General features: G+C 37.4%; 2 protein-coding genes across 4 annotated transcripts; one reads left to right on the forward strand and one right to left on the reverse strand.

The window, feature by feature from the left end:
* The first annotated feature begins 313 nt into the window (after positions 1–313).
* Positions 314–2,876, forward strand: LOC107829989 (patatin-like protein 1). The gene is made up of 7 exons (XM_016657461.2): positions 314–585; positions 803–984; positions 1,132–1,318; positions 1,565–1,726; positions 1,836–2,138; positions 2,241–2,416; positions 2,568–2,876. Exons 1-7 carry the CDS (start codon positions 439–441, stop codon positions 2,632–2,634), a joined length of 1,224 nt encoding a protein of 407 aa, XP_016512947.1. The 5' UTR covers positions 314–438; the 3' UTR covers positions 2,635–2,876.
* An 85-nt stretch (positions 2,877–2,961) lies between these two features.
* LOC107764759 (uncharacterized) lies at positions 2,962–12,408 on the reverse strand. 3 transcript variants are annotated; one of them, XR_012701281.1, is made up of 13 exons: positions 12,026–12,408; positions 11,522–11,623; positions 11,125–11,205; positions 10,847–10,956; positions 10,572–10,707; positions 9,975–10,073; positions 9,124–9,229; positions 8,595–9,031; positions 8,298–8,477; positions 8,006–8,203; positions 6,814–6,953; positions 3,652–3,972; positions 2,962–3,416 (listed from the first exon to the last, which is right to left on the reverse strand). XR_012701281.1 is itself a non-coding variant. In XM_075234501.1 (12 exons), exons 1-12 carry the CDS (start codon positions 12,299–12,301, stop codon positions 3,324–3,326), a joined length of 2,127 nt encoding a protein of 708 aa, XP_075090602.1. In that variant the 5' UTR covers positions 12,302–12,405; the 3' UTR covers positions 2,962–3,323. The 3 variants fall into 3 exon arrangements, 2 of the variants coding, with proteins under 2 accessions (XP_075090602.1, XP_075090601.1); XM_075234501.1 differs by lacking the exon at positions 6,814–6,953 and having other exon boundaries at positions 10,859–10,956; positions 12,026–12,405; XM_075234500.1 differs by lacking the exon at positions 6,814–6,953 and having other exon boundaries at positions 12,026–12,404.
* Between the last annotated feature and the right edge of the window lie 1,029 nt (positions 12,409–13,437).

Here is a 13,437-nt window from a genome sequence, read left to right on the forward strand (position 1 = left end):
TAATTAGATGTTGGTAACACTTAGACGCTCAAGAAACTTAACACTACAGTTCTTAACTAGTATTTAATGTAAACTCAATACATTCTCCAACACTTAATCTTTCAAGTCTAAATTGTTGGACAGCGGAACTACCACAACAAATTAATCTATTCAGGATGGTGGCTTTCACGATGATTATCATAAAATTAAAATCTTAGTTTCCATGAACTCTTCAAAGACCAAATTTGTTTATCCTCTTGTAGTGGCTGACAAAGCCATTATTAATTTTTTTTCTCTTTAATTTATCGGTTTTTTATTCATGATTATCGTCTTTGAAATGACTGCACGTTCTATATATTTATTCGCATTATGATTAGCACATGACGATGAACTAATTAACTCGCTTTATACATCCTAGTTTACGTTAATTATCTCTTCGTTGAATATACACGTACGCCAATGGAAAACGAAGCAGCTGGATCATCTCGAGTTGCAATGCCGCCTCCCAACACAGGGACGCTGATAACCATTCTGACCATCGATGGGGGAGGAATAAGAGGAATCATTCCGGGGGTTATCCTTTCATATCTTGAATCACAACTACAGGTAATTAGCAAATTTAGTAGTAATAAAAAGTTTCAAGAGTACAACTATAAGGATTTTTTGGCTATGTTAAATTACTGAAATTTCAACAAATATTTAAATTCTGAACCTATAATAACTTTTAACGTGTCATGTGAGTTCAATAATAAAAACCTTAAAGGTTGAAACGTTCAAGTTAAAGTACTAGCTTTGTCTCTTATTGTATTCATTTTGTTTGCAGGAGTTGGACGGTAAAGATGCAAGAATCGCGGATTATTTTGACTTGATTGCAGGAACAAGCACTGGTGGCCTAGTAACAGCAATGTTAGCTGCACCAAACAAAGATAAACGCCCTTTATACGCTGCCAAAGATATTACTCCATTTTATCTTGAGCACTCCCCCAAAATCTTTCCCCAGATCAGGTAATTTTGTATTAGAGAATATACTTGTCCGTATTTTGTTCTAAATTGAATACTCAAATTCTTTCGCGGAACGTTTGGTAATTAATATAACGTCACCTCTCGCCAGGCTAAATATGAACATATCTTGATTTTTGTTTATTATTGCAGTGGACCATTAGCGGGGATCATAAATCTAACCAAAGCAATGGGAGGACCTAAATATGACGGGAAATATCTTCACAAACTTATAAAGGGTATCTTAGGAGGTACCAGGTTGCATGATACATTAACTGCCGTCGTAATTCCAACTTTTGACATCAAGAAACTTCAGCCAGTTATTTTCAGCTCATATGAGGTGCACCTTTTATACCTCGATTCAATCCTCCTTTTGTTTCTTTTTGTCCCCTTTGGATGTGATTTTATTAGGGACTTCTATACGCTAATAGTAGTGTGCAAGAATCTTTTACCCTATCAAATCACAGATAATTAACTATTTTGAAAATGAGGCAGTTGACCTGCTATAACAATACAATGATAGTGTTTTAAAATTGTGTGTGTGTGTACATAAGTTGAGTACTTAACTATTTTAACCCTCTTGTAGGCAATCTTGAAACCTGATTTGGATGCCGAACTGGCGGACATTTGTATTAGTACCTCGGCAGCACCAACTTTTCTACCTGCCTATGGTTTCAAGAACAAGGATGCTCAAGATAATGAACGAGAATTCAACCTAATTGATGGTGGTGTCGCTGCTAATAACCCAGTAAGTATATAAGATCCATGACATAGTAAATAAATTTCTTGGATCAGTACTTCAGAGTAGAAAATTTGGTAATAATTGACTCTTTATTGATGTATGTGATGAATTTTAGACATTGGTCGCAATTGGTGAGGTGACCAAGCAAGTATTGATGCAGCACGCAGACTTATTCCCTATCAAGCCAATGGATTATGGTCGCTTTCTGGTAATATCACTTGGGACAGGCAATGCAAAGAACGAGCACAAATACAATGCCCAAATGGCTGCCAAGTGGGGATTACTTAGCTGGCTTTTTAATGACAACTCTACACCAATTATAGATGCTTTTAATCAAGCAAGCGCTGATATGGTTGATTTTCACAACTTTGTGGTTTTCAAAGCTCTTCACTCGGACGATAAGTACCTTCGTATCCAGGTAAACCCGAGCCTTTGGTTTGACTCTGATCAGCAGCTATAATTTGTTGCCATTGGCTATATAACTTTAAATTTACTTGATACAACATTTGGGTGAAACCAGGATGACACCTTGACGGGGAACTTGGCCTCAGTTGACATAGCCACAAAGGAAAACTTACAAGGCCTCGTCAAGGTTGGAGAACACCTGCTGGAAAAACCAGTTTCAAAGATTAACTTGGACAAAGGAGTTTATGAAGCAGTTGAAAATGGAGGAACCAACAAGGAAGCTCTTCAGAGGTACACGCGCAGGGGCGTGGATACATGTCTATGCCATTTACAGTTGAATTGTTGAACACACACACACACACACACACACACAAACTTTACAAGAAAGAACTGCTGATAAAATACTAATTAGTGACCCTTGTCTCGTTTTAAAATCTTGCAGGTTTGCGAAGATACTGTCGGACGAGAGAAAATTACGCGAGTTCAATGCCGGTAGCCGGTTGGTCTAAATGCCATTGTATTGTCATCCTATTTATTGCTGCAGCCTGCGGCGTGAATAGCTTATTTATTTCAGTTCAATAATGTTCCTATTTTGCCATTCCCTTTTTCTGTATGTGTTGGTGGAATTACAGCTTACATTCCTTTAGTAGCATATCATTCTACATGATCAGCCAATATCGCAAGAGGGCAAAACTTTCCCATATGTCATCATTTGTTTACTTGAATTTTAATTACCTAAGTTTCTCCTCGATTCTTGACTACTGACTAAACTCCGAAAGCAAAGATAACTAAACTTGATATAGACACAAAGTACAAACAAATATTGCAACAGTAAAGGCACAATAAAAAGAAGTAATCTATAAGATTCCGTAATTTAGAGCATTTCGTCGGAACAATAAGAGATTCAACTTCTTGATCCCCTGGATTGCTCCATCCAAGTAAATATGGCGACAGACGCAGTTTAAGCTCATTTATGGACGGGTATTTACAGAGATCTTCGCATAACCAATGTGCCTCTCATCAACCAATTTCAAACTTGACGTGGAAAGACTACATATAAGGACATCCCCCTTCCCTTTTATAAGTTATTACATCCTCCCCTTTCAGCCAGTAATAAGCCTCACAGGTAAGAATTTATGGTACAATAAAATAAACGTAAAAAATAAACGAATATCACTGCTCCACTATAATCTAGGAACTACGCAAATATCTGCTGAATGACTGTCTCCGCATTACCGTTGTATTGTGCAAGGAGATGAATTGCATCCGCTCTGGGCAAAGCCAGAAATTCCTGCACCAAATATTCACAAATAAGTAACAGTTGCACCGAAAACCTGCTAAAATGGCATATAATGAGAACACCTAGAAAATTAACATAATCTGCTGATTCAAGCAAGCACATGGTGACAGGGGAGAAACACATCGGTACAATAACATCAACAAGAAGGGCTTCTACAACAGGTTCATCGAGATGCAATAACAAGGTTAAAGTTATAACCAAACTTGTAAACCAGAACAAAACTCACCATAACTTTTAGTATTGCACTTTCATCACATCCAACATCTCTGGCTGATGACTGGGTTGGACTTCGATCTTCTTGTTTCCTATTATTTGAGGAACCAGTAACTTGAGATGATCCATCAGCGCTCATGTCAACATCCAATTTGGAAGCAGCATCTATAATCAAGTTGCCACCAAATTCTTTCAGGGCGTCGATCCTTAAGAGTCCTTCAAAGCGATCTTTACACATTTGAAGTTTGAACCACTCACTGTGTGTATAGAGTGTGGCCCTTATAATCTTCATAAGCTGGGGTTCTTCAATACCAAACCTCCTACCAATGGCAACCTTTGCATGCCAAAAAATTGTGACAGAAATCAGGTGAGCCACGACACTAAAACACACATACAACACCCCCCCCCCCACCCACCCCAAACAAGCCCCTAGATTACACAAGAAAAATGGAAAAAGAGCAGCAGGATGATATTGGTTTTCAAATTTTTCCCAAATCTTAAATGGCTTATGAAAGATAAAAAAAATACAATTCCAAGCTCATATAGAGTATAAGGTCCTCATTATCTGTGTTTCTCCACGTTATAGAGTAGAACCACCCTATGTAAGTGTGACCATCTTATCTAAAAGCTTAAGCTGCTATGGAGAACACACTTTTAAGTTTTAATTGGGGGAAAGGTCCAAATTTACCCCTCTACTATACGAAATGGATCAACTTTGCCCTCCGTTATACTATCCACCCAAAAGTACCCCTGCCATTACCCCAGTGGTTTAAATATACCCTTCCTCCGTTAGGGTTGTCCAAGATGGACACCCAATCCCACATGACACTGGCATTTTAGTGAAATGGACACCGCATGGCATGCCAAGTCACCGCTCCAAACCAATTTTACCCTATCCTCTCCGCTTCTCCCCCACTGTAACCGTAACATATACATATAATATTTCGCGGCTCAGTACCATCTTTGGCATATGGATCCACCACTTTGCGCAGATGAAATCTTTCACCTTTGTAATTCTTCGAGGTTTTTTTAAGTGAATTTGTTTTCAAGAATACCAAGTTTGAAATTAATTGCACGGTTCATATGCTTTATAGGATAAAAGAAGTTCAAGCTGGTTCGTACTAAAAAAATTGGTTAGTACTAGATCGTTTTAATTAATTGGCTAAAGTTGAAATAATAGACCCATGAAGGTGAACGCAAAAAGTATTCTTCAAAAGCAAAAAAGAAAATTGATTAAGTTCCTCAAGGTCATGGAAGACGAAAAGAGATGGAATTAAAAAGGGTACAGAGAACGAAATTACATCAGACAACGAAACCAGAAACATAAATAAGGGTACAAAGTCTTGAAATAACATTGAAGGAGACATGCCAGGACTCTTAGCTTCAAGAAACTTTAAGACCTGCTCTTGTATAGGGACGGCGTTCACATCAAGAAATTAGTCTAAAAGCAGACAACACCTTCTCTATTCACTTTACTCTTCAAAACCGTTGCTATGGTTGAAAGAGCTGGAGAGTGACCGGTGAAAATATTGGTGGTCATGGGGTATTGATGGTGGCAGTTGTGGTGGAGGGGAGGAGGTTCTAATGATGGAAGAAGAAGTGAAGTGGGGCAGGGTAAAATGGGATGGGCATGGTGACATGGCATGCCATGTCGTGTCCTTTCACCGAAATGTTAGTGTCATGTGGTGTTGAATGTCCACCTTGGACTGCTCTAACGGAGGAGGGGTATATTTGAACCACTTGGGTAACAACAAGGGTATTTTTGAACAAATAGTACAACAGAGGGCAAAGTTGATCCTTTTCGCATAGTAGATTGAGCAAATTTAACCCTTTTCCCTTTAATTAGTACTTAATTATATTATGTCTCACTCATGTGGACCTGATTCTTTTTCATAGGCAAAACACAGTGGCAATATTATTTATATATATTTTGTGGCAGTGAGATTTGAACACAAGAGATGTGCTCGTTATGATATCATGATAAGTGTGACCGTGACCAAGAATAAGCTTAAACTGTTAGAGATATCACACTTTTAATTACTTAGTTATATTATGTCTCAAACACCAGACTCAGCCTTTCAACTAGTCTTCGAACTTTGTGTATTTAAAATCAGCTAAACACTTTAAACCAGACTATTACTCGCTGAACAACTATTTAATTCTAGCATCTTCGTGAGAGTTAAGCAAACTTAACGTCATTCAATGAAGAAAGGGAGACCTCATCATACTTTTTAAGTTCACATTATCAGTGCCTTCTCTAACTTCTCCAGGAATCTCACGGAAAATGAATTTAATCATCCAACTCAAAACCTATCATGCATGGAGTAGCTCAGTATTATGATAAACCCGCATGACACTACGGGATAATGTATATCTCTTAACACTCTCGTACAAGTAACCTGGTTCAAGGTTCATATATCGAACGGAAAAGAGCCAAATATACCCTTCTACTATCGAAAATGGTTTGAACTTGCCCTCCGATTCACTATCAGTGTGTTTGTACCCCTACCGTTATACTTTTGGTTCAAAAATACCCCTAATTTGGACGGAATGCCATGTGGCATTTCAGGATTAAAGAGATCCAACCCAAATTTTGTAACCGGATCCATACTAACCCACCCCATAACCCGAACCAGCTACTCTTCTTTCTAGTAGGGATTTTACCCCACCATGTCCCCCCCCCCCCCCCCCCCCCAAAAAAAAAAAAAAACAATTATAGACACTCTCAGTACTAGTTTAGGTTTTGCAACAATGGTTGTGTGTTTCATGAGTAGAAGAAAGAAAACCTATAAGGGTCAAAAAGTAAGCGAAAATCTATGGCGTTTTATAACTGGAAATTCAAGAAAACTGGAAATGAGAACAGCATATTGCTGCTACATTCAGTTTGCAAGCGCTGAATAGACAACGCCTCCACTCTTTTCTGCTTAAGCGAAAATTACACGTTGAGTTCTTAATCTCTTTCATTATTCTTCATGTTTCTTTCTACGTTACAATGACTACGATGTTATGGATTTAATTTAGGAGTATTTAGAATGTTGACAGTCCGAATTGAGGATGTTTGAGGTCCACCTAATGTAAAAGCATAGTTTTGGTTGGTTAAAGACTTAAAATACCATACTTTACTGAAAACTTTACCCAAAGTTATTTATTCCTCATGTAGTCCATTGTTGAATACCTTTGTTATAGTGATCAATTCCTTGAACGGCAAGCAGGTTGTTGCAGAAAACCCAATATCAGTGTTTTGAATAGCGTGCGGCGACAAATAGCGACGAGGGCCCGCTTCACGGAGGCAAGAGGCAAGAAGCGAAGCGCTCGCTTTTTTGATGTGAAGCGACAATTTATACAAAAAAATAAAATATTAAATTTGAAGCGACAATAGCAACAATATATTAATAAATATATCAATTCAAAAATTAAAAACTTAATAGATAGTGCTGCTCGATCAAAAACAGAGTTGAATGCTACTCTCTGTTGAGTGTTGCTCGATCAAAAACATAGCAAAAAAAAAGAAGAGAAGAAGAAAAAGGAAGAAAGAAAGAAAGGAGAAAGAAGAAAGAAGACCAAAGACATGTGGAATCTGCAATCCTTCAGGTATGGGTTTTCATGATAGAGAGGATATAACTTTCATCGTCGTTATCGAGAAAAAAAAGAGAGAAGATATACTGTCATTGTACTCTGTTCTAACTAAAACGTGAAGACTCTTTTTGAATGGTCATACAACACTCAATCACTAAACAGGTTAATGAAAATGAAAAAGCTGGACGGAAAGCTGCACTGAACCCTCGATTCTCGAATTTCACGGTGAGATTTCCGTAAAGCTGTCTATTTGTTTGGATCCGGGTTATGGGGTGGGTTAGTAAGGATTTGGGTAAATAAAATTTGGGGTGGGTCTCTTAATCTTGATGTGCCACGTAGCATTCCGTCCAAATTAAGGGTATTTTTGAACCAAAGTGTAACAGTAGGGGTACAAATATACTGATAATGAAACTGAGGGTAAGTTTAAAGAATTTTTGATAGTAGAGGGGTATATTTATAGCATTCAAGTAAAAATTTCAGATGATGGGTAGAGTATCCCATTACTTTTATTCCCCCCCCCCCCCAACACACACACCTGATATGGGACGTTGTATGTCTCTAACATTCAAGCTGTTACTTAAACTACCTTTTCTTAGCCTCAATGCAGAAAAACAAGGTCATCGAACTAGAGGCAAGATACTTTTAGGCACGGTACATTCTCGCATCAAGAAGCAGCACCCCGTATTACATACACAGAGGAGATAAAGAGATGTAAGGATTGGAAAAAAGATAAGCAGGCAAAGGGTTCACTCGGAACCTGTTTTTACCACAAAAAGTGCAGAATGTAATACCTGGAGTGAATTGGCAAGAGCACATAAGGGCAAGCGCTCATTGAATGCCTCTTCATTAGGTTTGAGCAAAGCTAGCAAAGTCTCCTTCAAAGGCTTCAACAGATCAGGATGACTAGAAGCCAAAGGACCCAGAAACGAACAGGCTACCCTCAGTGCCTGAGTATGATTCCCGGAGCCAACCAGCTTCAAAAATTCAACCTGACAAAGGGATTATTAGAATGCTCTAATCAATACAACACTGTGTGTTAACATTTAGTAATCTTTGTCCCAAGCAAGAGTTTAACTTCCATACCTGCTTAAGCTGAAAAAGTAGAGCAGGGTTCTGCACGAAAAAGTTCGGGTCCATCTCATTAATCTCCTCAACTACCTCCACTGCCATTCCTCTGCTGGCTAATTCCTGCAAGCCCAGCACAAGCTCATACTTGTCCTCTCTATTCTTCATCATATTCGGGAAGCATGATTTTGGAGAAACCTGTAATGAAAGGTGTTAACAATGTTTACTTTGAACACTGTTCTCCGGCCTTCTTTTTTTCTTTAACTTATTTGGATGTTAAGTTTTACTTTGAACCATTACAACCAAAATACATGCCTGCTGATCTTTCAACACAATCGTGCTGGCAACTGAGCTGCTGCTGCTAGAATTAAGTTCTTCTCTGCTCCTTTCATTGTTAGGTCCAGACACAAATTCTTCTTTTTCATGTCTCCCCCTCCATCTTTTCCGTTTGTTTGTTTCGCCAACTCTAAGACATTTATTTTTCTGCAGAACTTTTTCGAACTGAGGATTCCAACTGGTACTGCAATCCCCATGACTTGTCTCGCTAGGATAACGCTCTTCAGTATCAGTACTTTGAATGCTAACCAAGTTGGTATTACTTTCAGGTGATCCCTCCATGATAACTTGAGTAGCAGAGGTACCACTGCCAGAAAGTTTAGTGTCTCCATACCCAACTTCTGTTGAACAGTTCTTTGATAAATGTTCACACTCTGATTGATCATTGTTGATACTTCCAGAATCAAGTTGCATCCCTGGTAATGGAAAATGTTACGAAAGCCAGTTCTGAGGTACATATTAGCAAACTGAATGTAAGAATGGAAAGTAAAGTTGATCAGAAACTTACCAGGAGAATCTACCACACTGAACTCGATGAAACCCCGATAGACACAATACTCATGAACAAGCTCATCAAACATAGGGTCATCCAACCTTATCCGGCATAACTCATTCTGCAACAGAAAAGTACAGGCACAATCTCATCAATAAGTATTATTTGACCTCAAAGATGTATGATTAACAAGCTCGGTCTACCTCATCAGCAGATCACAGAATACCTGGAACACTACCAAAAAATAGAAAAACAACTCAATAAGAAAGAAAAAGGGTGGTGAAATTGTTCCTAGTCCTATCCCCGGTTCCTTTTTTTTATTGAGAAAAGCCACTGGAAGCTACAAGGAAAGAATAATATAGTGACTTTCCATTTAGTGAAAAACAAATGAACTGTTGTCGAAGCAAAAAGAATCTTAAGGCCCATAAGTATGGGTTGTAGCTTTATGCAACAATGTGTGAGAGATCATCCAGGCCATTGGAAGCTGAAGAAGCAGCAAAGACTAAGTGAATTCCATAATGATAATTGTGCACGAAACCAAAGTTTAGAGCATTGACATCCATAAGTAGATGATGAGATGATCACACAGACCTTCAGACATGTATGTCTGACATGGTGAGCAGATAATCTAATAACAGCTTCATTTCAAGAAACGAAATACCCTTAAGGGTCATAAATACCATCAACTATGTTCTCAGCTTACCACTCATTACAAGCCATACGATTTGGAATAAATGAATGCCAAAGGTGGTGCTGACGAGGGCATCACTAGACTTCTACTCAAAACTAACACAGTTTAAAGTTCTTTGTAATAATCTATACTATAGCAAACAATTATTAAATTGCAAATAATTCAGCATACTAACCTGAAATGCTTGATATAAGTCACCCTTGGCAAATCTCAAGCTATCAATAGCCCCCTGCCTTGTAAGCTCTACCGCATGAGCAAGAGCTTGTATGTCCACCTAATTAAAATTTAACATATGATGCAAATTACATTAAGTACCAAATTGACAAATTCTACTTCAAAGTAATCAAAAAAATTACAGCAATGATTACGCCTCAACCCGAAACTAGTTGCCATCTGCAATGTGGATCTTTTACTATCCACTCCACTCCAATTGGACACATCTTACTCCAATAACCACTAATTTGTCTTTTAAGACAACCTACGGGACTAGAGATTTTCTACATTCTCTAAGAGCTTTGACAAAAACAAAAAAAAAACCAAAAGAATTACTACATAAATTATACTACTTACAAACCACATTCCTCTTCAAGTTCAATAACCAAAACAATTATCAGAATAGCTATGTTGCTCGGACTCTCCGAAAATATGGCCGGATACGTGTCGGATCCTCCAAAAGTAATGCATTTTTGAAGGATCCGACACGGGTGCGGCTACATTTTGGAGAGTCCGTGCAACATAGCAGAATAGTAATAGAGTATCTAAGATTTATAACCTCGTCAAATGGAGGTGCTTCATAGAAACTCTCAAGAGGTGTTGCAGGAGGGTCACGATCCTCAAGAAGTAATCTCTGCGTGAGGTCGGATATAGGTGATGGGACTCCCTGGCGAAAGCAAAATAACTTGTGTATGCTGCAAAATGATTGTGAAGTAAAATAAGAATAGAAAGAGGATTTGGATCTCTGATGAACAAATTACAAAATGTCTCCAATTCATTGGATTTGGAATGTGCATCTAAGCACGTTATAGATCATCTGAAAATTGTACAAACCTTATCAAGTACCTCAATGACATTGCAAAAAGAGGATCATATGCACATAAATGAGCCCTTAAAACAGATGAAAGCAGTCCAGTAATGTCAATCCTCCTCTTTGGGGACCACTGGGATAGTGAAGCGCAAAACCGTCAGTGATGAGTGACTTCTACTAAAATGAGACATTCATCTTTTTTAACCCACAATAAATCTCAATAAATCAGTAGGACATCTAATTGCTGCCAGATGAACATATATGGAAGTCTAAATCTCAGGCCAACAAAATAACCTCTTACCTCATTCGCCACTGGAGAATTCTTATCATCTTCATCGTAAACCAAGGCGAGAAGAATATGCTTAAATTCCTCATATGCTTCCTTAAGATAAAAAAGTTGAACATTCATTAGAACCACAGTATAAACACAGAGAACCTTTTCAAGCGATGAACCTGAGGATAGCATGCAAGCCACTATCATCTAGCATAATTTTTATCTACGGAAAGAAACACCAGGAATGAGCTTGTCAAATCAAATATTTCTCTAGGTGTTGCATTCACATAACTTATTATCCAATTGACTAACATAAACAATGTTTTTATTACAAGAAAGAAAATCGTGATGTTGACGGATCCAAGAGGTATTCACGAGTGTCAATGCTGATAATGGAACTAAAATGAATATGCAGGGGACCTACTGGATATGCATCCAACGCACAAGGTGCCAGTGACTCTCGGAGGCAATTAATGGCAGATTCTCGGTCCTCTGCAGTTCGTTTCCTCAAAAGTTCAATAAACCTCTGCAGAAAAAATATGAAGACGACTTTGAGGTTAAATATGAAGCTAAAATATTTTCATCAGAGTTCAACAACCATTTTGATCTTTGACTCAGATGCAAAATTCAGTTTTAATTTTCTAATTCAGAATCATGACTAATTTATCATGCTAAAGTTTATATCTTGTATATTCACTACTATAATCATCCATAATACAGCTTAAACAATTGATACATCTCTTTGCCAGCCATATATATATATTGAGTGATGCTACAGAAGTTGTGTCAATCAATTTTGATTCCACGCAAACTAAATCGAATTGATGAGGTCGAGAACTGTAGCACTAATAAGTTAAGCAGAGAACTAATTCACTGTACTTCAAAATTTAAGCCTGAGAAACAAACAGAGAGCTAAATAAATCCTAACCTGCTTCTGTAGGCAGAAGAGAAGACGATGATCATCGAGAAGAAAACGCGCGTGAACACGCAAGAGATCGATAGCGGCATCAATGTCACCACACTCCACTGACCGTCTGATCTGCCGAATAAGTAATCGTGACTGATAAGACGAAGACGAAGATGACGATGACGATGACGAAGGAGAAGCAGGAGGAGAAAGGGAGTCTTCGATTAGGTTTTCGGATTTGACGAAATCGATAATTAGAGAGTCAAGTGCCTCCCAATTCACCGGTACAGAATCCATGGCTGAATGGAGTTTACTGTTCTAGAGAAGTGGTAAGATCAAATGGAAAGGTAATTTATAGGTTTGATGATATAGCTTTGGGCAGTTGGGCCTGACGTTGGAAAACCAAGAAAATAAGTGAAGCCCGTCCGTTTCTCGGCGCATTTGCATATATGCCCCATGCCATCGTTCAATTTATTACCGTATTAAACAAAACTTTACAAAGCGTACCCACTTATATTCTTCCATATAACTTAAGAAGTCAAATATGAAGTTCTTCTATTTTTTAATTATAATTACAGAATTTCGAATCTTAAGTTATTTAATTTTTCAGCACAACTTAGACGACTTCTTATTCAAAATCTAAAATCTTAGGTAGTTTAATTTTTCAATACAACTTAAGTTTTGATATATAAACTTATTCTTCGAATTTAATCAATCCAACACCCAAATCTATTCCAAATGAGTTCAAATTTGAACATAACTTTCAAACATCATAAAGAACAAAATCACAATCATCAAATTGTTAAAACATTAATAAATTTAACGAACTCATTTTACAACTAAGTAGAAGAAGAAACCCTAAACATAAAAAAGAAGAAAGCAACAGTGAAGAAGAAGAGAAAAATGTATGTATCCGAAGTTACTAAAAAATTAGGTATCAGTTAAACTTTTTTTAAAAGTGGGTACAAATTCAATCAGTAGCGCAAAACTGGACGCTACATGAACACAGGCGGCGGCAAAGCCTAGTATTATCCAATAAGCTCATTTTAATCTGTTTATCTGATTATATTAGTTTCTCGTTACAAACTTATTTTTAGTTTTATAATCTTATCTTTTTTTCTTTTATTTATGTGAGATTTACTTTTACACATAAGAGATCTAAAAATAATACTTTTTAAATTTCAACATTGTATATGACCATGAAGGCTCATTCCCTTCTGTAAAAGTGTTCTTTTAGGTGTTATGTTAATAATGATTTTTTTAATAATTAATTATCAAATAATCATCAAGAACAAAACAATCCCTATATTTGATTGGGTTCTACTCTCCACCCCCCTTCCTGGTTGATTTGCCACTGTTACTGAAGATAGTATTTTACATATTTTTTCTCTCAAAGTGCATAGTAATACATAACTTCCTAAAAGACATTTGAA

Source organism: Nicotiana tabacum, chromosome 17, assembly GCF_000715075.1.
Source record: "Nicotiana tabacum cultivar K326 chromosome 17, ASM71507v2, whole genome shotgun sequence".
Lineage (NCBI taxonomy): Eukaryota > Viridiplantae > Streptophyta > Magnoliopsida > Solanales > Solanaceae > Nicotiana > Nicotiana tabacum.